Here is a 25,362-nt window from a genome sequence, read left to right as displayed (position 1 = left end):
TAAAAACATAAAATGTTTATTAACTAAAAACAAACATAACAAAAGTAACGGACGTAAACAGATGGCATGCATTTACATTCGTTCCATTTCAACAGATCTGGACATTGGCTGTTCTGTTTAAAAAAATTGACCTGAACAGACATGGATGTAGGCAGATGTAAATGGATGACCATCCGCCCACTCATAGATATAGACAGTGGTTCAGTCTGGAGCCATCTGAAAAATGGACACATAGATCTAGACTAAATGTCCATGTGAAAAGGGCCTGATATCAAAGACTTTTATTTGCACCTTAGAAGATACACCAAGGAAATAAAAAGGTAATCGTAATGCCCACCCAAGAAACAAACAGAAACTGCAATCTTTTGCATTTATTTTTTTGATAAATATTGTGAAAGATCTCAGTGCACTAGGTCACTGTGCAAAGTGCTAAGATTGTTCTGCTGAGTTGTCTAGCAAAGTATTAGGAATTTGAAACAAAGCCATTACAAGCATATGCGTAGAGGTGAATGGCACTATACTTCAAAAGTAAAAAGAAAAGAAAAAAAAAAAAAGAAAAGGTTTTACCTTGATTAATTTCCAGTACAGAAAAACAAAACAGTTTGCACAAAGGATTCCCAAAAATCAAAATGACTGTGATGAGGCAACAAATGGGTAAAAATCTGTTAAAAGGCAAATGTGAAGATTGCACTTGTCTCGAACCAAATGGCAGGATGCATGAACAACATGCTTACAAATTAGTCTCATCAGGTGATGTTAGTCTTCACCAGAATTATCTAAGTCCTCCCAGTCTGACACACTCATTACTTCAGATGCATTGTCAGGTGGATGATGCACTCTGTCCATATAATGCATGTACATCTCATGTGTCCAAACATCAGCATCAATGAGCACAGATCTGGGAAGTGTAAGCACACAGGCTGCCATGCCCGAGATGTCATCCTCCAGCTGAGGTCCATCCTCCCATAAGTCCCTGTCTGCATCATATACATGTACATAATCCATGCGATCTCCTTGGTTGTGTGATCTGCCACCTAGGACATAAATTTTCTTGTCTAGAACAGCAATTCCAGGCTCTCCATGCCCTGCAGGCACGGGGCACATTAATGACCACTGGTCTGTTTTTGGGTTGTAGCTTGCAACCTAGAAGTAGAAAATGAAATTATAAAAACGGATATATTTTGTATTTTATCTGCACTGCAACATACTGAAAAAAAAAAAAAGCACACGTACCACTGAAAACAGTTGACATTTTGCCTTCTTTAAACTGTATCTTGTTTTTGTTACGAAGCAGTATAGAGGGAAAGTAGATACTACCCTGTTTTATTTCAATTTTCACATTCAAGCTACAAACCATGAAATGTGTTACCACAGAAAAGCTAGATCTACTGTATGTGGTAGGTAAAGCAATTCTAAAAGGTTCATTTTTGGTAAAATAACAAACATGTCATACTTACCTGCTGTGTGCAGTGTTTTTTTACACAGTAGCCTGGATCCTTCTCTTCTCAGGTCCCCTGCAGGCTCTCCTGGCTCCTCCTGTTGGGTGCAAGCAACTTGCTATGGGGCACTTGCTGCTCCATGTGTCCATTCACATATAGAGCCGCGGCTTGGCCCCGCCCCCTCTCCTCATTGGCTGACTAGCTGTGATTGACAGCAGCGGGAGCCAATGGCTCCCATTTGCGGTCTCAGCCAATGAGGAGGCAGAGACCCATGACAGCCGAGGCTGTCATTCAAATCGCTGGACCGAGATGAGGCTCAGATAAGCAGTAAGGGGGCTGGGGGAGCTGTTGTACACAGGTTTTACCTTCATGCTTTGGATGCATGAAGGTAAAAAACCTTCAGCTTTTACAACGACTTTAAGTATTGTGGTGATATGCAGTAATGCTCAGCTCAGGTTATGATCTGGCAAAGATCCTGTGTCCCCAGATGACTGAATCCTTGCGCATGTGCAGAAGTGACATCATCCTGTGCCGGCCAGTGAAGACAGTAGAAGATGCAGGAGAGGTAACTTATGGCCTGTATTCAGTTGTCTTCTCATACCTATAGTGACTGACACTTAATACATGTTTTACTGTAAAGTCAAGTCTCAAATAGAGACCTGCAGGAGTTAGAGGTTTTTAAAATGGAGCCAGCTTGCTCATATTTTGAAATGTGTGTCATAGGCTGACCCTTTTAAGGATAGTAATCTCTTCAAATGTATCTTATCTACAATTGTAATTTCCATTTCACTACTTGTTCTGTTAGTTTTCCAATATTTGCTGAGCAGGCTCTTGGCCGCATTCAGAAGGTATGGTATCAATGATTTTTATATGTGAGGACAGACACCATTGAATTGTAAAATAGAAGGACCCAAAGGTCCTGTTGAAGAGTTACAATAGAACGTTTCGCTATGAGGTTGGTGATCTCCAATAGGATACAATATGTGGGCACTGTCAGCAAATGTAGGAACAGGCACCAGGTGTTAGTCCACTGCAGAAATCCATGGGTCCCACCTACTTAAGCCTACTGGGTCTTTGCACCAATGAGCTATACAAGTTTAAAGTTGCTCTCCGGTATATTGGTGCTGATAGAGTTATGAGTATACGTTAGGAGAAGGGAGTGTGGAGAATTTAACATCCTGCACATTGTACAAAATGGTGCAGTTTGATGTATGTCACATAAAGTACAGTACATGGGGAGAACAATCTACCACACCAATACACTCAGCACATACATCTATTAAATCTCACATCAACTCCAGCGTTGTCACTGCCAATAAAATTCCTTCTCAATGCCTACTGCACCGCCTAGATTTCCTATGAGCCTGCGCAGTGATAATGGGAAAAGTAATTACAGGGCACCACATTACTTCCTTCTCCCCCTCTTTGATACCACCCCCTGACCCTGGCAGAGAGAGCAAAGCTGTAGCTCCTCTGATTACCCTGCTAAAAAGAGAATTTCTCCACTTAATTTATGACATAACTAAATAAAAAAACAAGAATATATTTTTTTAAAATACAACAGCAGATGGCATTTACATGGGAAAAGGAAGTATGTTACCTGAAAAAAAGGTAAAGATAGATGTTGATTCAAACGGTATAAAATACTCATTGTCAGCTATTGCTAAAGCTTGGGCTAATTATATGTAGAGTAACAATTTGACCATCTAGCATTTACCTCCAAGACATCCTGTCGAAAGCCCTCATCATCGTTGCTTCCCCCTATCACATATGCTTTTTCTAGAAGAGACACCATGCCGTGCCATGCCCTCCTTACTGGTCCTGAGGCTACATATGTCCACTGATTTTTTTCTGGGTCATAACAGCAAGTTTCCTTTAGGTATGTGTTTCCTCTCCTTCCACAAGCTATGTACATCTTACCACCAAGAGCTGATCCAGCATGTGCATGCACCTGCAGAGAAAAAAAAAAAAAAAAAAACAGTCCTCTGTCAGGTGAGAAATATAAAGGCTGCTGCTACTGACTTTCTTTTGTAAATACTAGTTGCCTGGCTGTTATTGTGACTCTCTGGCCTGAATACTTTCTGGGACACTGTCCTGAAACAAGTATGTAGATCAGGAGTTGGGAAAAAAAAGTCAGAAGTTCTTTTCTTGTTATAGATTAGGAACACAAGGTGTTAAAGCAGTATGCTCAACAATCAGCTGCATTTCCTCTCATAAAAAAAACAAAATAAAAACAAACAATAGCACACATTTTAGAGATCAGAGTATATAAACCCAACCATCAGCTTTTGCAGCTTTCAAAAACCAGCATTATATTGTGTACAGACAATGCACGAGTTATTTTTTCCTCCCCAAATTTTTTACAAGGGCTTAGTTGAAAAACCGTGATGTACACACATTATTAGTAAAACAGCCAGTGATTATTGATTTAGCCAATTATGGATGTTATTTTTTTTTACATGATAGTGGGTGCTATTTTACATGATATGGCCCTCATTTATCAAGGACAGAAATACTGCTTTCCCCGGGAGACCAGTGTTTACTCCACACTTCTGCTGCATTTTACATTGCAATATAACATGCAGGTTGCGGTGTAGAGCCTGTGGTGACCCAGAGAGTGTTCTCTGCATGTTTATTTTTTTAGTAGTGTAGGGGAAGGCTAGAACCCATCAGCTTTTTTTTTAATTGCCGTCTGTGTCCTTGTTGCAGATTTCCCTCACAATTCCTGTCTTGCTGGAACTGTGCTGTGACAGGTGACAGTGAGGGGAAATCTCTCTAACAGAGACCCACACAGCAATAAAAAAAAAAAAAAAAAAAAAACCCAGCAGGTGCTCAAATCCTACCCCAAGCCATAAAAAAAAAAAATAAAGCTTTAAAGCTTTGTCTTGACTTACACTTAAAGGCAAAGGTTTTAAAGGAACATATTTATTTTGGGTCATGGCATCTACTTCTGGTAGAATTATTCCATGGTACTATATTGATTCTACATTAGGCCACCAGAACTTTAGAGTACCAAGACTACAAATATATAGTAACTGTTTCTAAGCTTTTTTTTGTTCATATTAGTTTCTTGCCTGTTTCTGAAGTGGTGCCACATATTCCCATGAGTTGGTGTATGGATCATATCTTTCCACCTCCTTCAGCTCCTCATGGTAATCCCTGCCTGCTACTGCATAGATATACTTGTCCAAAATACACACAGACAAGTCAGCACGGGCCTGCTGCATGGACTGGATCTGGAACCAGCGATTGTGTCGAGGGTCATATCTTAAAAGATAAAGAAACTGTTGATTTCCATGAAAATCCACAAAACACAGACATAACACTTTTAACGGACAGATACAGATTATTTGCAGGTAAAAAAAAACAAAAACAAAAAAAAAAAAACACTCAATATTACAAAATGTTCAGAAGTTCTTTAAGAATACAACAGTGAACCACCTGCTCCTACATGGGTATATGGCTATTGATTAAGCAATTTTAATAAAAAAAACCCAAAAACATAAAAATAAGTTTTTCAAGTTTCCACTGCAGTCAAGCACATGTGGAAGAATTACAACCATTTTTTGGTCCAACGTCAGAAGGTTACAGCAGAAGTGCTCTGAACTGAGTAAACAAACTCTACTGCCATGATGTTCTAAGAGCTCCTGTTCTTTTCTAGGTAAGCTGTGCTGGTATGCAGTACAACTTAGTGGATAAAGTAACCATGGATACAAAATTTTTCAGGGTGTTAGCTACTGGACTATGTGTTAACTGGTATCACTTTTGGCATACAAACCAAATTTTCACCCTAAAAATGTAAACAGGCTTGACATCTTAGGGCTCTGCCACACAGGGGCTCTCCAGCTGCAGCGCGTACTTGCTGTCATGGAGGGATAGGTTTAGCATCCAGCCCCACTGCATGCACCCTGTCATAGTCTATGGCGGGCTACAACTGGATAGGGCTGAACACATTTACCGTAGGTTCCATAAACTTTGACAGGCTGCAGTCAGTGGGGCTGAATGCGGTACCTGTCCCTCCAGGGTGCACTAAAACAGCAGGATTGAGGGACACACTGCAGCTAGACAGCCCCTTGTGCAAAAGAAAATGGAATATCACTGACCGGTATGATATCCCCTGAAACCCAGATATTAGAGGCAAACTGAGGACATGGAAATACTAAACTATTATGAACAACATTCTCAGCTTCTCTGAGCACTAAAGCAAACCTGTTGTGGTTAGTAATAATTCAAATACAAATCATATATTTACAAATATGTAAACACAACATCATTTCAGCATAATGTATTTTAGAACAGAGAAAAACAGAAACAAAAACTCTGTTAAGTATGGTTCTTTTCTATTTCTAACTCAAGGGTTGCTTAAAATATCAGGAACAGAACGCCACACAGAATGGATGGAAGCTAAAAGAAAGGTACATTTTTGTAATAAAAGTAAAATTAAATTTTATATTGCTGTTTGATTCAAAGCCAGGACTCACAAAATGGTAAGTTCTGTACAGTATGTCTTCAGTCAAGAGTTAGAAATTATGTGTGGATAAAGGAAAATGCAGAGAAGATGCTGCAGAAAGAAGGCAACTCCAGAGACATGTCAGCTGAGCTCAATGAACATAGCTTGTGTCCATCTTTTAGAAGTACGAAAAACCAAGGGATCCTGAGATGCAATTTGTAAGTAGCTATACTTCTTTTGTCTTTTAAAAGCCAAAAAAACCCCCCACAAACGAGCAGGTTTAAAGTGTATGTCCAGCCAAAACAGTTAAGTTTGACAGATAGGAAAGTATTAAGACTTTAGTCCCAGTGACAATAGTTTCACTAGGCAGGAAATGAAGGAAAATCTTCATCAGCGACCCAAAGAAAACATGCCCCTTAATTGAGGATCAGTAGAAGGTCAGAATTCCTTTCATTTTTCATTGTAATTTTTTATCATTGCTGGAGATTTTCCCTCACTTTCTTTCCATAACTCCTGGATAGCAGCAAAAACCTAACAGGAATTTTAAACCTTCCACATTTGATACAAAAAGTTGAACTAGACAAATATTTTAAAGTAGACAAACAGGGAATTTATACTGCTAGACCGTTTATTGACAAAAAGACTAGACAAGAAAGGGAAAGGTAGAAAGCTATATTTGTTGCTTTCTAGACGTGCAGTTCGTTTTCTTCCAAATCAAAAATCTGGTGAATTTCTCGTTATTCGGATGTATCCAAATTTGCAAAATTACAATAGTAATGAATTTAAACTAATACTAAATAAAGAAAAAAAAATTCATCTGAAACTCAAATTTATTTGAAGTCAAAAACAAGAATAGAATAAAGTTGCATAGAAAATAAAGGAATAGAATAGAATAGACTTGAGTAAAACAGAATAGAAAATAAAATAGATTAGAAAATAAAGTAACAGAATAGAAAAAAAAAACAACTTAATAAAATAGAAAGAATATAATAGGCTTCCAAAATTTGAGTTTCAATAAATTCAAATTTGTTGCTTTTCGATTCAGTCAAACTGAATTCAATTTGACTGAATTTGGAAAATTTGAATTGAATTCGAAATAAAAAAAAAAACCCGAAACAAAAAGAATTCTTAGAACGAATTAAACTAAATGAAATTATTTAAATAATGAATCAAAACAAAACACTTTTTTTGTTCTACACGTCTATTCATAAACACTGGAACATATGTTATTAATGTGCATATCTCTACCCTGTATTGCTGTGCATGATAATAAAGATGACTTGTACAACTTTTGACCCTCTCTATCATGTGTTGAGAATCCCATGAAAGTCTATGGCAATGCATGAAAATGCATCAATGACACTATCTGATGCATTTTCATGTGCTACTAGCCTCCAGGTACAAGGCTTATTAGAGACGTTAGTAGTGTAACTCCTCCATGGTCCTCCCATAGGCAATACAAGGATAGGGAGAGGAGAAACCATGCAACTTAGTTTGTTTTACAATTTAGGTAATGCAAATATATTCTAGCACATGTGGTATATTTATTACTTGTATACCCTTTGCTGCCAAGTTGTTTTTTTTCAGAAAGGCATGGTTTGGAAGCCCAAGTAGTGCATTTATCATCAAACGTACAGTTTGTGCTTCGGTGAGGTGTACTTTATTAGGCAGTAAATTATGGAAATCATTTATAGCACATAGCGCCTATTTTATCATCTGTGTACCCTTTGCTGCTGTGAGAATTAGTTTTAAATTCTTGCAGTGCACACGACTGACATTTAAGAAAACAAAAACAAAAAGGTCATAGACTCAAACTCTTTTATTTCACAGAATGCAATATACTTTGAAAACTAATAATCATTATTTTAAAAAAGTGCACAATAGCAATCTAACAGTAGGGCCTTGTTCACACCATGTGCACAGATGTGAGTAGTTCTGCATGCGTTCTGCAAGGGCACAAAGAAAACAATTGTTCTCTATTCACACCAAAACACTGGTGTGAACACCTGCAGAATTTTTCTGCACAGAAATCTGCAAATTGTATAAAACTCACTGAACCGTGCATGAAAACTGATGTCTCTGCAAGTGAAATCTGTGCATTTTTGCCAACAGTTTCTCTGCGCAGATGGTGTGAATGAGGCCTTAAAGTTACCATTTAAACATTTTGAAGTTGCCAGTTCTGTCCTGTGCAGAAATAAAGTACTGGGCAAGTTTGTCTCAATTACTGACCACAATTCTCCTCCCTCGTGTCTCTTCCATTGAGCTTTCAATGTAGAGTGCAAGAAAATCTTTGAAGCAGTCTCACTGCCTTAGAAAATGATGTAGCTGGTACATAGCTTCAACACTACATACTGCTTAGGCAGGGATAGATGGATGGCCAAGTGCAACATGAGCCATTTGTTTGTTAAAACTCCACAGCAACACTCCACCATTCATCTTCTAATTAAAAGCATGCCTTTCTGTGCCCAAGATACATTTCGCATAGGGATGCAGGAGATATTCAGTCAGACTGAAAGCTTTGTCATCCACAAAAATCATGGACAATAATGGTTCTGTTGTTCCTGGAAGTTCACAGTTTGCTGGCAGGTCAAGGTTTCCAGTGCATAGCAGTTATCTACAAGTAAAATGTGCAAAAACTGATGAATCTGAGCTGCTACCATATGATCTGAAATTGATGTAGGGGAAGCAGAAGTTTGCATCTGCAACAGCAAGTACCACCAGAAAGAAAGTTTTTTTGCTATTAAAATAATTTGCTGACACTATCAGAAGGAATAACCACATGAATATGCTTGCCATCGATTTCCCCAACACAGTTTGGAAAATGGCATTGCTCGAAAAAAAAAAAAAAAAAAAGTAGCTTTGTTTGCCCAATCCTGGCTGGTTGGTTTTTTAATCACGTCAGATAGCACATCCCATAGCGCAGCACAGGTGTTTACACTATCAATTTCTAATAGGAAAATCTAGAGCCCTTTCAAATTGTGTCAGACTGCCATGTGAATGTCCTGCTGTCATACCTATAAAAAAAAAAATATATATATTAATTAATAGCACGTTATTATGTTACAGTTGCATTTCTTAAGACACATTGGAGGAGTATTGAGGACAATTATAGATGCCACCAGCAACGTGAATCAAGAAGTGGATCTGCTGGAGGCCCAGTGGTTTACTAGTTACATGCTTGGGAATTTTTGGATCTGGTCATTAAAATGAGGAAGTAAATTATTAAAAAAATAAATAAATAATAGGGTTTTTTTGCAATGGTGACTTTTTTTTGCTGCTTTAGCTTTTGTCAAAGTGATATTTCAATATAACAGTTGCAGATGAATTTGACCATCAACTGTTAGCTAAGCACTGACTACTATATTGTAAACAATTATTTTTTCTTAATAACACTGAATATAATTGGGAAGAACCCAAGACAGAAGAGGAGACCAAGACAGTTGACTATAGGGATAATAAAAAAAAAAGGCTGCCCAGCCATCACATCATCCTCAGCTGCCAAGACAAAAAGTGATAGATCAGATAAGTCACATAACTCCAAAGTCATTGTTTTTAGATTACAAAAACTGTACAAGAGATGTGACGGTAATGTAAATGGAGGCAATGCATTATGCTTTGAGAGTCTAGTGGGATTTTTCAAGGTGACCCAGAATTTCCAACTACAGTGGGTATAGAAGACAATCAGCCCCCTGAGTGAAAGATATAAAACCCACATGTCAGAAAATAATTAAAAAAGTTCAAAGTCTTTAAGTTGGAAAAAGGATCACCCCCTCCTAAAAATGACTTCTAAACTCAATTAGGTGTAGCTAATCACATTTTTAATGGCACACAAAGCCATTTGGCTTTCAACTGTAATCATTTGGGTTAGCTCAGCATGAAAAGAACTTTCCTGAGCATTTCATTCCCTGATAGTGCAACTGAAGCAAACAATCAACTATCGCTGGCAAGGTACTATCAAAAGATCTCCGGGATAAAGTTGTGAACAGGCACAAGTCAGTGTGCCTGTGATTATTTTAAAGGGGGGGGGGGTGATTCTTTTCTATACCAACTGTGAGAAAGGCAGTATTAGATCTCCCTCTAACTATTTCCCACTAGAACTCAATACACCTGCCAGGTCAAGCTTAACTAGTCTAGCCTCACTCTTCTCCTGGATCCAGGTCAATCTCTTGGAAATGTTCATATATATTACAGACATCCTTCATATTATGCAGCACAATCCTTTGTCCACAACTACCCTTACCAGCACCCAAATTAGCCACCTCATGCCTCACTGGTCCTTATCAGCAGCTCATCATATGTAGAAGTGCAGTATGATTCGGGATGGCAGGGTGCACCAAATTCTATTCAGGATTTATAACCTATTATATGCCATTATTTGGTTTTGTTAAGGCCAATATTTTATTTTCCGGTTTTATAACCCATATTGGCTTTTTCAAATTGTATGTTTGTGCACATTTCGCATTTCAAACAGTTCATTGTAACTTGTTTTTTCGAATTTAACAAAAAAAAAAAAAGTTTAAAAAAACATAATTGCTGATAATTTCAGTGTTAATGTTTTAACTAAAATTTATTAGGTGTGACTAAGCACAATTTCTATATTGGCAGACCCAGTGAGTGAGTCCATGCAAAAAATAGTCATCTACACACAGGTCTGTGAAACAGTTCTTTTATTCAGATCAGCAGTGAGAACCACTTTCCAAAAATCTAAGCAAATACCTTAAGGAAGTCTTATTGCCTAACTGATACAATGATATGAAGGCTTCAGTACTGTAAACAGAGGTGTAATCAAGATTATAAATGTAAGCAGCATGTGCACTTTGTATCAGTGTGTCATTTATGCTGGGGATATCCAACCCAATAGAATCTGAAATTCCCTATTGACAACCTCTGTGTTTCTCTAACTTCATGAAGAGCAAAATAATGCAATGTTAAAAAACAGAAAAACTGCTTTGAAGTAGAGAACGTACCTTGCAGTAATCATAACGGATCAATATCCAAAAAAGGTATTATGACATTCAATATGTAAAGTCATCCAATTCAACAGCTCATAAAAACTATGGTAAAGAAAAAAGGTGTTACATGAGATCTCAAGATATAGATAGCAAATTAGGAAGAAAGAGGGTGGGGGTTGAGATGGAAAAGGGAGAGAGGAGGGGAAATAGGAAGAAGGGAAGATGAGAGGGGGAATGGAGGGGGGGGGGTTATAATCTTACCTTTAAAAGACATGTAGGTATAATGAATAAAAAAATTGTCTTCATGCTGTTGAAGTTCTCAGTACAGCACCCCCAAAACTGGATATGCATCTCCCTGCTGGAAATAACAGGGTGCACCCAGTATCTTTTCTTTTCCTGTACTTGAGCATCTTCCACAATTACTACAGCAGAAGCTGCAATCACACTGAAGCTAATAAGGTCACACTTTGCAATATTAGCCCAAGAAAACTATAGCAAGCCTATGAAAATAACACAGTAGTGGAAACACATCCTTCTGAACATAATCCTATATCACTGGCCCCGAAAGGTAGCCATACATGTATTGAAATTTGGCTGGTTCAGCAGGGACTGGCCAAATTTTGATCCATGTATCGCCAAGCTGGTTGTGCAGAATTCAATCTATTGATGGACTTCTGTACAACCAGCCTGTCAAGTTTTTCCTGAATGATCAGTGCCACTGGCTCTAGCAACAGCACAGCGGGAGGGATTCAACCATCCACATCAAATGTATTGAAGGCGGGAAGGATTCAACCATCCACATGGGATGTTTTGAACGGGAACCAGGTCATATTTTCTTGTTCAACCCACTGGTTGAACGGGAAAAAAAAAAAAAAGGATTAATATTTGGCCATGTTAAGGCTGTATTCACACATGAGCTGAGTATCCAAAAAAAAAACAAGAAAAAAAAAAAAAAAAAAAAAAACAAGCTTATTGCCTAAAACGAAGCTCAAGTTTGTAGCTTTTGAGCTTCAAAACAACAATATGCTTTGGTATGAACAGGCACAACTGAAAACCATGGGATTTTGGATACTGAGCGATTTGGAAGCAACAGAACACTCATGTGTGAATGGAGCCTTTGAAATCTGATTAACAGTTGGCAAATGCTTTGTACGAAAATTACCTTTAAAACTTGTGTATAAAATCGCATCATGGTGCTTCAAAATGTACTAGAACACACATACAAATGCACCTAAAACTGAGACACATAGGTGTGAATGGGCCTTTAACGTCAGCATTTTTTTTTTTTTTTTAAACTGAACTTTTTGGCATTCATCTACCGGCAAAGACAATCTAGACATTAACTTGCACAGCCCATGCTCTTGCACAGAGGCCTTACAAAGAAAGTGAGACATACATTGTTAGCCATATATCTATATCTTCAGCGGTATGCAAATACTGTCATTTAAGGGCTAAAAGTTTAAAAGGTTATCTGAATTATTTTAAAATATTGCATAATTTTAACATAGCTTTGACATTACAACACACAGGGGCAAAGCTGAAGAAAGCAAAAATCCCCTCACCTCCAACATCGTGCTTCTGCACGGTACCCCCTCACGTTGTTGTCTCCCCCAATCAAGTAGACAAAGTTATTGAGCACTGCAATGCCTTGATTAGACATGCGTGGAGCTTGAGGGGCGGTTAGTGGTCTCCATTCCCCAATCAGAGGGTTCAAATATTTGGCCTGATCACTGAGTACAGTATAAGGAGTAGAGAACATCCCTCCAAAGCCCACTATGCAGCTGAACTCGGAACGTAGCTGTGTTTGGGGCCCCTGTAGCACCGGCTGCATGATTTCATTCTTGTGATATTCCAGAGCACCGGACACTGTCACTTTGAGGGGACACGGCCCCAGCTTGTCATGTAGCCTCTGCAGGACTGGAAGCTCCATCAAGGGGAAGCGTACAGTTTCAAGTAGCTTTGGAGACTCCGTCAGGCTCACCTGATCTGTTTCCACCTGCTCTGAGGTGTAGTGGTAAAGTAAAGCTCCCTCATATACCTCATTTTCTGATCCCACCTGAAATACAGATTTTACACAGAATTTAGAAGTAGTTTTGTGTCAGGTACTTTTAAAGTAAACTTGTAAGAAACTGTTAGGATGTTTGAACAATTAAGTCAGCGACATCGATTGTTTAATTGATTTAGGTATAACAGTGCCTCCACTATAAAAATACTAAATTAAGCTGACCAATTAATTATTCTTGAGATTTGTTGCTCTATGCAGCTATTCTTTTAAGTGTAATAAAATTGTGTGAAAGTATGGACTATGAAACTAGAAAAATAAACTAATATTTATTCTTCAATTAGGTCAGTTAAACACAAATAATGCAATAATAAGAGACCTCGCCGCTTCAAGACCCTACCCCTCAATATAGCCTCTAGCATCAAAAGACTTGTGATACTAAGTCCAAGATATCAATAAGAAATAATACTGCAGTGCTACACATTCCAGTGAACAGAAATTTAAAATGACATTTACATAAAGAATGCCGTATTAGCATGCAAAACTAATGTCAAAAAACAAATACATCCATCAAATTAAATGTGAATCTCAAACTGGAACATCAAAAGTAATTTTGTTATTGTGTTCAATAAAGTCTATTTTTCCTTCAAGGCACCGGTTTAAAAAAAAATATGTAATGATTGGGGATGCCAGGTAATTTTCTAGGAAAAAAAAATAATTGTGAGAAATGCCAGAACTGGCCCAGGCGGCAAGTGGTTAATCTGTCTAGAGTTTGGACTCAGTGTCTCAGTGCCTCACTTTCACATCCAAAACATGCATCAAACACTATATAATACATATATTTTGCCAATTAAGCAGTGTTTGAGAAAAAGATTTGATTACTGGAGCTTGCTTGTTGCAGACTACAAAACCTGTAATCTTACCTCCAATCTGTTGCTGCTGAGCAAAGAGTACACTTTTTCCAGAGGAAGCTGCCTGTATATTTGTGTACGTGAGAATGTAATAAAATTTTTCAAAACAAATGTATCCAGCTCTTCGCTAAGTTGGTTCAGGTGAAATAACTCAGCCAGCTTGTATACCTCCACCACGTTTTCCTCATCCACCCAGGAAATGAGAAAGTCACAGCAGAAATCAATAACTTCAGAGATCTGAAATAAAAATGCAGTTTATATATAAACACACATATATAATATTTTACACACACACACACACACACACACACACACACACACACACACACACACACAAGTATTGGGACACCCCTCCAATTCATTGGATTCAGGTGTTCCAATCACCTCCATGGGCACAGATGTGTAAAATCAAGCACCTAGGCATGCAGACTGCTTCTACAAACATTTGTGAAAGAATGGGTCGCTCTGAGGAGCTCAGTGAGTTCAAGCGTGGTACTGTGATAGGTTGCCACCTGTGCAATAAGTCCATCCATCAAAATTTCTTTGCTATTAAATATGCCACAGTCAACTGTTAGTGGTATTATAACAAAGTGGAAGCAACTGGGAACAATAGCAACTGAGCCACAAAGTGGTAGGCCAGTTAAAATGACAGAGCGGGGTCAGCGCATGCTAAAGTGCACAGAGCACACAAGTCACCAACTGTCTGCAGAGTCAATAGCTAAGGACCTCCAAACTTCATGTGGCCTTCAGATTAGCACAACAACAGTGTGTAGAGAGCTTCATGGAATGGGTTTCCATGGCTGAGCAGCAGCATCCAAGCCTTACATCACCAAGTGCAATGCAAAGCGTTGGATTCAGTGGTATAAAGCACTCCGCCCCTGGACTCTAGAGCAGTAGAGACGTGTTCTCTGGAGTGACGAATCACGCTTCTCTGTCTGGAAATCTGATGGACGTGTCTGGGTTTTTTTTAAGTTTTGGATAATACTTTGTATAGGCCAGCTCTTGCAATACAGCAGTCTCATGTAACTTAACTGCCCCCTTCTACAATGGAAGTCTGGTAAAATTATCTGGTGCCTAAATTGGGATTCAGGTACAAACTCTGCTGGTTGGGCTGCAGGCAACAAGGGAAAAATGCTTTGAAAGTAGGGTTGTAGTCTAAATAAACAGATCCACATAGGCCTCAATAGCGATCTTCATTAGTCAGCAGAGGTCTTTTGGTGGGGTCTCTAGGTTTTTCTATATGTAAAGGTTTCATAGGTACTTTAGAACTAAAGTAAAATGTTAGTTCACCTTTACAGAAAAGGGTGAACTAAAACTGTACACCCTTCCAACCCCCTAGGTACCCTTAGTACTTATCTCCGGGGATGGTAAGAGATCAGTCCCCATGTAGCCAGTCCAGCGGTCCGGGGGTTTGAAAGCTCTGTGAGGCAATAAATCATAAGTACTGGGAATTTCAAGATCCCTGATCGGAGCAATAGATGGGTGTGGCGAATATAGGCCCCCTAGGATACCTACTATACAGTGAGGGAATGGGTTGGGGTTTTTTTTTTAGTGTAGTTGTACATTATGTTTAGTAGGCCTTTAAGGCCTCATTCACACCAGTACTATCAAACCTGTATTTATAGGATATTTCTAAATGCATGTAATGATTTTTCAATGGTGCCAGTCACACTGTGTTTACCTGCATTTGGGTAGAGTCAGTTTAGCTACATTGTGTGTGTTCAGAATCATATTAAATGTGCTTTAAAGCAAGAACATTCAAAACACAAGAAAAAGCAATTCGGGGAGGCATAAAAGTTGTTTATACTTTCCAGATGACCTCTCCTGCATTTAGAAAAGCTTCCAGTGTAAATGAAGCCTAATTGTATATATTGATAAAAATTTATGTAAATGAATTCTATTTTATGCAAAAATTCATAGCCCACTCTTTATAGTTTTAAGCAGTACCTGAAGTTGGCAAGCTGCAGCCAGCGTTTCCTGTACATTGTGGACACCCAGCTCCAGCTCCGATGTGTATATGAAATCCAGGATCCTGCACATTGCATTGTATGTTATGCCATGGATATGCACTTCGTGCTGATCCATTTCTCTCAACCCTCCTGCAAACATCCCCCTATTAAAAAAACAGCATCACAAAAAGAATTTGAGGAAAGTATTAATGCGCCTGCACAAGGTCCCCAAGATCCTGATTTCAAAAATAAAGAATACAAACAGGAAAGGAAACACATTTATAGATGTTTTAATAATCTGAGTCTGTATTCTCATGACACCAAATAAACAAACACATTACCCAACAAACTGTCTGCATTTACTAACAAACTTTAATAAAAGATTAAGTGGGTCAAGGCTTTTCAAACAAAAACGTGACCTAACAGTCAATGCCTGTGTTTAAAGCTGTTGAACTAAAAATAGCAATGCCCTGTAAACCACACAGATTATCTAGGAAAAAAACTTGTGGACTAGATTCTTGTTCATTGCACCAAGTAGTATGAGAAGACTAGATCTGTGATAAGTCCATCACAGGGCATAAGGCATCTCACTATTTTTCTGAGGCAGACCTAAACGTCTGTTAAGGTCCACATTATTATAGACTGCATAACAGCATGCACTTGCAGATACACAAAAGGATTGCTTCTTAGGCCTTGTGCCCATGAGCGTATTATGGCATGCACCCATGCGAGGGCCCTGTTTGCCTGCAAAGGTTTTCCCCATACAGGGAGTCCATTTTCCATCAACTGGGAAGCAGCAGCGGCACAGACACAGCTGCTGCTCCTAATTTGACAGACATGAGGGGCATGGCCCAGAGCACACTGTCTGTGTTCAAGGCCATGCACCTGCACGTTGGAAGCCGTGGCTGTGTCTGTGCAGCCGCTGTGTCCCAACTGACATGAATCGGACTTCCTGGGGATGGATGGAACAACTGTGCATCTCTGTGTGGGCAAACACGGCCCTCGCATGAGTGTACGCTGTAATACGCTCGTGCGAAAGAGGTCTTACATGACAGTTTTTATGCAGCAATAGCTCTTCAACAACAACAGAAGGATAAAAAAAAAAAAAGAGAATAAGTACCTGAAATAATCACAAGATGCAGCCAAGAGGATTCTATGCGCTTCCAAACACTTTCCCTCCAACTTGAGGACCACATCAAACAATATGCCTGCATCACGGAGACCTACTAGACCATTAAGTAAAGTCTGTGAGTGCCTGACACTTGTGTATATTTTGGAGGTGTTTTGTGCAGGTGATTGTTCCTTGGATACATGGTCTGGTTTCAAAACCTCATGGTCTTCTGCCATGTCTGGAAAAAGTTCTGATCCAAAATAAAACACTTCAGCCAGTAAAACATCCATACGAAAAAAAAAAAAAAAATTAAAAATCAGACGAACTTGATAGATTCCAGGTGTTCCTGTGGATTTTAGAAAACAATTTTTATTGCACATTTACCAAAAATCATCAAACAAATAAATAAGGTTCCAAATGGCGTTTTACAAGTGTATGTTATAAAATGAAAGCAAACAGAGAAAAATCCCCTTTTCACATTTGTACTTGGAGTGCTATGGGGTTTCAACTTTAACAACCAAACAGCATAGAATAGAAAATGACAGCACAATAAAACTAGCATTAGATAAACTGCATGCATTTTTCACACTCAAGTTCTAGGCACAGCCACTTTCCTTTTCCAAGAATAAAGAACATATGGTTAACCATAAAAAGAAGTACACAGAATCACCAACACAGGACAATTTTTAAGACTATAATGGCTTTTAGTCAATGGTAATTCAAATTTCTTTGAATGGTTAAAAAATATATAAACCAATATTTTAATTAAAGCGAAGTTCCAGCTGAAAAAAAATAAAATAAAAGTCAGCAGCTGGTTTCACTGGCCATCTTTTCTCCCTGGTGCCGGCATCTTAGGTGTGGGCACCCGGCTGTGACAGCTTGCGGCTTCACAGCCAGGTGTCCACTGCGCATGAGCGAGAAATGCTGCTCTTTGTGAATGGCCCCGTAGTCTTCTGGGATCTGTCACCTGCCTAAGCGAACGCAGCGGAAGTGGGAACCTGTCAAATTCGGATACCCGCTCCCCAAAGGTGCCAATCCTTAATGGGGAGCGGGGGGCAAAGCAATAAAGCAGAACTTCCCCTTTTGGGTGGAACTCCGCTTTAAAGTGGTTGAAGTGACTGACCTCAGTTGATGCACAGAAGTGAATTAAATCCTTCTACATAAGTTGTACCCACTTATCTTCAGAAATTTGTCCTCAACAGCCTTGTAAACTCACAGACCCACAAACCAAGTGGCAGTGAGCCAAAGTTACACACTGTACAAGTGCTCTGAAAGCTAATTGGAGGAAAGAGACATACCCCCCTTCACGCAGAGATGATGCAGAGTTGAGGACAGGAATCACAGGCTGTGTGCTGGAGCTCTCCTCTATCACCTTTTTATTTCTTGGTGTCTAGAGAAGCTGTCAAAAGTGACTCATGCTGTTAGCAGAGGAACTAGACAGCAGGGCGAAATCATGCTTTGGGTAGAGAAAAATACAGACTATAGAAGAATGTGCTTTGTTCATATTTCATGTCTGAGTTTTACAACCGCATTAAATAAATGAAATGAAGGTGCTAAAATCGGGTTTAAAAAAATTCTATTTAAATATATATTGTGAACCTCAAAAAGTGCCTTTTATTGCTCTCAGCCTTCTCCAAATCACTAAATGTCTTATTTATTATTGCTGCTGTGAGCCGACATCCTGTTAGAGGGCAACTATGTTCGTTCTCCATGGTCTCTCACTGTATGTAGAAAGATAACCACTGGTGGTGCACTGAAATAAAAATTCTGGACCAAACCCAAAACTTCAGGATGTACTTGGCTGAAAACCAAAATGGACAGTTTAAAAATAAAAAAAAAAATCTTTTATATATAATTGTATTATGTTTGACTTTTTAATATCATGAATTTAAACGAAATTAAAAAGATACAATCCAGTAACATAAAATAACTTTTGTTGAAAGTAACACACAAAAATTGGACAAAGAAAAGAAACCTTAAATATGCTGCACAAGAATTAAAAAAACAAAAAAAAACAAAACAAACAAATGCAGCCATTATCGGCACCATTTTTTTATTCTCAGCAAAAGGCCGATAATTCTTTTTTCAGCGGCTAATATCTCAGTGCATCACTAATAGCCACCCTCTTGCTTGCTCCAAAATAGACTATGGACTGTAGACTCTGGGATGTATAGTATGTTTAGAGCAGTGCATATGACTAGCAAGCAAGTGCTTGTTCCAAACAAACTGAAGTGAGGAGGAAAATGAGAGGGTTCAAGAACTCGTAGAGGATAAGGAGACAGAAAAACCTAGTAATGAAAAATAGATTACAGGACCATTAAGTAGTGGACGTATTCTAATATCCTTATTCTCCAAAAATAATTGAGTGTCATTTTTAGAAAAATCTTCATAGTACAAATAAAAAATGTATTACACCGCACTATATCTGCAAAGACTTTTGGGCTTTACCCTTTGGATGTTCATTGTATTACATAAAATCTACTAGTTCAAACAATTTTTTAGTACAAAACATTGTACAATACATTTTAAAAACTGTACAGCTGGTTAAAAGATGTCTGTTAGGTGCAGTCACTGCTGAATTGTGTATGTTTAAAGTGATTCTAAAGTCATAACATTTTTTATCATCCAATTTTTTTTTTTTCTAACACAAATAGATTTTTTGGTGGTAATCGCCACTGGGTTTTTTATTTATGCTAAATAAACCAAAAAAAAGTCCAAAAATTTTGAAAGAGAAAATGTGTTTTTCTTTGTTTCTGTTTGCAAATAAATAATCTTTCTTCATAAATTTAGGCTAAAATGTATTCTGCAAACTAATGATGGCCTCTCTCTCATTTCTTGAGTCCCAAAAATGCCAGGACAGTACAAATATCCCCCAAATGACCCCTTTTTGGAAAGTAGACAGTGCAAAGTATTTAGTAATGGCGAGTTTTTTTTAAAGAATATATTTTTTCCTAATTTTTTTTTTTTTTTTTTACATACCATCACTTGTGCAGTACAGTTTCATCATATAACTGATGGGATCAGTACTGACTGGTGACAGTATGCAAAAAAAAAAAAAAATTTCCCATTTAAAATTTTTTTTTCTTTTTATTACGATTTTTTCAACATACTATGACCAGAGCAATACACAAAGGCACAAATACAGACTTTTCTTTTCCTGCAGAAAGTTTTGCTCTATTATTAAAGTATCCTGCTTTCTTTTGCTTCCTTTGTATGAAATACCTGGTGTTCCTGATGGTCCCTCTGCTCTCCTATTAAAAACAGACCACACTAAGTAGGAGAGTATGCCATGGTCAGTTCTCCAGCTGTGCTTGGAACTGAGTCTGCTCTCCTCCAATGATCACATTTATCCTGACAACCCCTCCTCCCCCAAATAGCCTTTCGCAGAGAAGATCGGTGTTCTGCAGTTTCTCCTCTTATAGCTCTTATGCAGCTGAGAAAAGAGGCTATGTTAATTTATTTATTTTTTTTTATAAAAGAATTGGGGGAAAAAAAAAAGGCATTTATGTTTATTTTATATCTTTACACAAATTATGTGCCTTTCATTTCTATTTAAAACTGAGCGGGTTGTTTTACAAGGTAAGGGTTTATAATCACTTTAACAAAATAATAAAGGACACTTCAAAAGCTTTTAGTCTATACACCTTATCTTAGGTGGCCATGCTTTATTGGTAAAGAATCCTCATGATTCATGCGGATGCTGTAGTTTAAAGGATACGTTCACCTTTAGGAACAAGTTACATAATCCACCCATCCCACTGCTGTAGCCTCTCCCCGATCAGCTGCCTCTAGTGACAATAAGCTGGGGATTTCCACCCCAAACTTGCGGTCACAATTTAAAAAAAAAAAAAAAAAAAAAACTCACTCACCAAGTTCTGTTAATGGGAAAACTACAACTACCGTCAGCGTTTGCAGCTGATGACTTCAATGAACAACCGGAGCGCTGTTGAGTGCTCTTGTAGTTCATTGATGGTTCCTGTCACTGTGTAACTGCCTGCTTGTATGAGACAGCGTACACTGACAGTCTGCAGGAGCCTTGCAGTGCACACAGCATCTGCTGATATTGGGTCCAATGCTTTACAGGCTCCTGATAAGAAAGAAAAAAAAAAAACCAACAAATGCACATTTTAAAATATTGCAAAAATATTTTTTTTTCTTCTTCAAGGTGAACTTATCAGTTTTGGACAACAAGACACCCCTACATTTGTGAGATCAATTGTTCAGTTTTGATCTTGAACACCACAAATATCACAAACAACCAGAATCTTTGTACTGACTGCAAACCTTGTTGTTAAAAGTGGTTTATTGTGAAAAAACAAAACAAAACAGAACTACTAAAAATGAAAGTAAAAGACTATGTAAGGCAGATCCACACCCAAAGATAAATGTGGGTAGGGCACAGAAAAACAAACCAAGTGTCAAAATAGTATTACGGTTATATCTGCTACGATAACAACTACACGCTTAAAAGTTAACAATTTCAAATATAATGTACACCGCAAAACAAGTGTGTGGATTAGTATCATTTGTTATTGTCAGAGTAAATGATATATGTGCTACACAGTAACCAGAGTTCCTGCTGCTATTATCCTCTCTGCGAGATGAGCCACATATTCAATAAAGATATCTTATGTTTAATGCAGACCGTCACTAGAAGCTGCAATAACATTAAAGCCAGACTGATAGAAAAAAAAAAAAACACCTTGCAGTGGGCTGCCTGACTCCCCATCCCTTTCCTGGACGTCAATGCACATTATATAAGGGAAGGGGGTAGAGGAAAGGCTGTATGATGTATCTTACCCCTCACTCCAGCACTTTCCTCTTCTCTCCAGGCTACGGGTTGGTCAGAGTCATCATGTACAATGCCATGGACTCCACTGCTTCAGTATTTTTTTCTTGTGCCGGGAATTGAGTGTTAAAACAGTATTAAACCCAAACATTTACTATATTGCAGCTTACCAAACTTTAGACGTGGTGGATGCATTTGTTTTCTTTTTTAGGCTTTTGTACCCTTAGCTTTCACCTTGTGATCTGGCCAGGAACACACCTCCTGTATTACATTGCCCTCACTCTGGATGAAGGAGCACAGGCAGCACATTTGGACTGCACCATTGTCAAATTGGGGGGAGGAGAGTGTTAGATGTACTAGCAAATTCAAATACACTAACAAATTGAAATCAAACTTCAGCTGACACTGCAGCTACATAAGCAGTTACAGCTTTTTTTCATTTTGGGATAAAGGTTTTATACAAATAAACACTGATCACTGTAAGCACCCCTATCAGTGTTAAATGTTTTATCTTATCTATTTAACTGTTACCTCTGCAGAACTTACTGGCTGTATCACAAGATGGAAAAAAAAAGCCCAAGAAGAAAACTAATGCAGCAACTATATCTAAGAATTGGTAAGTTGCAATAGAATAAATTTTTTTTGGATTTAACACCGTTTTAATGTTTTTCACCATGAGTTTAATGAGTTAACCTGCTGTCACCCATCTAATGTATATGTGCGGTGGTAAAGATGGTGGGCTTTAACATCCACACATATGCAACAGCTCCCAGTCTCAGTAAAGATTGGGATCTGGCAGGACTGGCTCCAGATCATGGGGCCACTGTGACAGCCAATCACACTGGTTACATGATCAAGCCTAGGTAAGAATGGCATAGCTTTACTGCCTGCTGACACTTGGGGGTTTACTTACTAAAGCTGGAGAGTCCAAAATCAGACTCCCTTCTGCATAGAAACCAATCAGCTTCCAGGTTTCATTGCCAAAGCTTCATTGAACAAGCTGAGGTTAGAAGCTGATTGGTTTCTATGCAGAAGGGAGTCTGATTTTGGACTCTCCAGCTTTAGTAAATAAACCCCTTGGGATCTGAACATCATATATTCCAGAAGCCTTCAGTGATCTATGTAGGTCTATGAATGAAGGATGGTGGATGAATAAAAGGTCTGCCTGCTCTGTTCATAGATTGCTTTTCCTTTATTGAAGCTATAGTATGGCTTCTATGAAAGGGAGGAAGCGCTTGCATGGTTGGTATGCTCGATAAGTGCCTGTCACAGGTTCAGCGTTGATATTAAACTCAAAACTAAAAATGTAATATATTGTAGCTTACCAATCATTAGATGGCTGCATTAGTATTGTTCTTTTAGGCTTTTTTCCCCCTGGTTATCAGGTAACACATCTCCTGTATTAGAGTGCCAGCCCTCTGGATGAAGGAGCCGGGGGGCACAGCAGACAGCAGCATTGTTAATCTGGGGGAAGGGGAGTGTTAGACATACTAGAAGATTTAAATACACTAACAAATGGAAGCTAAACTCTAGCTCCCACTTTATAATCTGTTACAGCAAACTTTCTTTTTCTTGTGCGGTAAAGGTTATACATGAAGACAGAAAAAATAATAATTGTAAGCACCCTGTCAGTTGTAAATGGTTTGTCTCAACCCTGTAACTGCTACAACTGCAAGGGAGGTTGTTCTGTTGAAAAACAACAACTTATGGCCAGATCATCAGGTGAAAATAAAAGGAGAGCCTAAAGAAACTAATACAGCAATCACATCTCTAAGAATTGGTAAGCTGCAATACAATGAGGCTTCTTTCACACAGATCTGTTTTTCTTTCGCTTTTGCATTACATAAAGTGGAAGAAAAATGTGTGAACATGTAATCCTATAGAACTCTTCACACTGATCCATTGCGGGTCTGCTGAATTTTTTAAAATGCAGCTTCCTGCATGTTTGGTGCAGCAAAAGTGCATAACAAAAAAAAAAAAAAAAACGCCAAACCCACATTGTGTTTTTGAGTCACATTTCCTGTGTAAAACAGACTGCAAACATGATAAAAATGCAGCAAAAATGCATATGGGTTTTTAGCGAATTGTTGCTATGGATCAGTGTGAAAGAAGCCTAAATGTTTACTTTTGGGTTTAATACTGCTTTATCCCCCACAGCACTGATAGGTTGTGACTGTTAGTCATAGGAGAGGAAAAGGGAACTTTGGATTTCCACTATAACAGCCAGTGCTAGCTGTGTGCCAGGACACTTTGGATTAAAGTAGAACTTCACCCTCTTTATGCTGCTAACATTAGTAAGTAGATAGGAAGGTATAATATATTTACTTGTTTTAAACAGTTTTTTTTACATTTCTTTAGTTACTTCCTGGTTACAATGCCTACGTAAATGATGTCCTACATCCCAGGAGACTTCAGGAGGGGAGAGGGGTTTTCTCAGCTAAGCACACCCTCCTATCTGCATGCCAGTGCTAAGGGCAGATGCATTCCAGCAAGTAAATGCTACACGAATCATCTACCCTTACTCAAGATGGCCATGGCCAAAAATGCTAGGGGGGTGTTTTTCAAAGTGCTTTCTCAGCAGAAAAAAAAAAGCATGGAGACATGGATGGATGGGTGCATTTGCTCTGAATATTAAAAATAAATTAATTTGCGTTTTTGGTGCTCAGATACAGTGTAGTTCTGCTTTAAAGGAGAAGTTTGAAAAATACATAAAAAAAAAAACATTTATATTCACCTCCATGCTGCAGCATCAGTCTGATGCTACAGCTGCCCCCCACTGGCTCTAAGCCTGAGAACTGAGCGATCAGATGACCGCAGTTTGCTCATTTCTTGGCCTGCTCAGAGTGGCGACTGTCAAGTCACTGCTCTGCCACTCCAGCGCTCGCTCAAACAGGCAGCTGGGTGGATCCAGACAATATGGTCGGGAGCAGCTCGGAGATGTCAGCTGACAACGGGCTTTAGCTGATTCTGGGTCAGAGGAGAGCAAACGTAAGTGCACACCCATGATCCACAAGAGATGTAAGGCAAAAAAACGCTCTAGCCATTGTTCTCTTTTAGAATGTAAGTAATGCCCCCTGTGCTGATTTTTTAGAACTTTTTTCCTCCTAAATATAGGCTTAAATCAGGTAGCTGTTCAGAATTCCACCTGCTAAAGTGACCCCAGTGGCAGATGGGTGGTGATGGTGTGCCAGCTTCCAGCTAATTCGTGGAGGTAGCCCAATCACACAACATAGAGAAGGGAACTACCATAAAGGCATGCCCTGTGTCCCTTCAGGGCCATAAAGGTAGGTGGCCACAGAACCAGAAGAGCGGCGTGTACCTAAGCTATCATGTGACCCATGCTTCCTCTTACCTGCCGCGGTTCCGAAGCTCCGCACCTGACTCAACCTCTATCAGCAGCCCTTCAGCTGGAGCGTCACTTCCATAAACATGGCGACAAACAGACGGGAATGGGCCAAACACAGGCAGTCAGCAACGCTTACCTAATAGTACCCCATGGGCCTAGGACAGGCAGCTGCTGAGCAGCCCCTACAGTGTACAGCGGACGCTGCCGATGCAAGCTCGTTCGCCAATCAGCGGGAAGGAGGTGTGTCTCCTAACAGGGAGCCAGGAAGGTCGCAGGAAGCAAGGCGTCACTTCCGGACGGGTTGCGGAGTTCTAGCGTGGGAACTAAAGAGGTTAGCAAGCGAGTATGGACGTGAACGGGCCGGACAGTGACTGGCGGAGTGCGGGCTTCAGGCAGAAGCTGGTCAGTCAGAT

The 25,362-nt window shown here is 39.0% G+C and overlaps 2 protein-coding genes and 1 long non-coding RNA gene across 6 annotated transcripts in view; 1 reads left to right on the top strand and 2 right to left on the bottom strand.

The window, feature by feature from the left end:
• Nucleotides 1-25,215, bottom strand: KLHL22 (kelch like family member 22). Of its 2 annotated transcripts, none has more exons than XM_089653217.1 (8): nucleotides 25,086-25,215; nucleotides 16,824-17,160; nucleotides 15,702-15,867; nucleotides 13,767-13,991; nucleotides 12,404-12,897; nucleotides 4,514-4,706; nucleotides 3,157-3,390; nucleotides 1-1,143 (listed from the first exon to the last, which is right to left on the bottom strand). In XM_089653217.1, exons 2-8 carry the CDS (start codon nucleotides 17,102-17,104, stop codon nucleotides 757-759), a joined length of 1,980 nt encoding a protein of 659 aa, XP_089509343.1. In that variant the 5' UTR covers nucleotides 17,105-17,160; nucleotides 25,086-25,215; the 3' UTR covers nucleotides 1-756. The 2 variants fall into 2 exon arrangements, with proteins under 2 accessions (XP_089509343.1, XP_089509342.1); XM_089653216.1 differs by having other exon boundaries at nucleotides 24,956-25,173.
• On the bottom strand, nucleotides 7,694-12,395 carry LOC149445926 (uncharacterized). Its single transcript, XR_016306295.1, has 2 exons — nucleotides 10,857-12,395; nucleotides 7,694-8,903 (listed from the first exon to the last, which is right to left on the bottom strand). It is a non-coding gene; the product is annotated as an uncharacterized LOC149445926 (long non-coding RNA).
• The window catches only part of MED15 (mediator complex subunit 15), a 101,096-nt gene continuing 100,936 nt past the window's right edge, over nucleotides 25,203-25,362 (top strand). For all 3 annotated transcript variants that reach the window (XM_089653214.1, XM_089653215.1, XM_089653213.1), the window contains exon 1: nucleotides 25,203-25,362. In XM_089653214.1, coding sequence (XP_089509340.1) covers nucleotides 25,295-25,362 — 68 coding nt within the window. In that variant the 5' untranslated portion in view covers nucleotides 25,203-25,294.

Source organism: Staurois parvus, unplaced genomic scaffold (assembly GCF_062004578.1).
Source record: "Staurois parvus isolate SC_StPar_1 unplaced genomic scaffold, SC_StPar_1.0 ptg000704l, whole genome shotgun sequence".
In the NCBI taxonomy this organism is placed as follows: domain Eukaryota; kingdom Metazoa; phylum Chordata; class Amphibia; order Anura; family Ranidae; genus Staurois; species Staurois parvus.
This window is presented reverse-complemented; position numbering and strand designations above follow the sequence as displayed.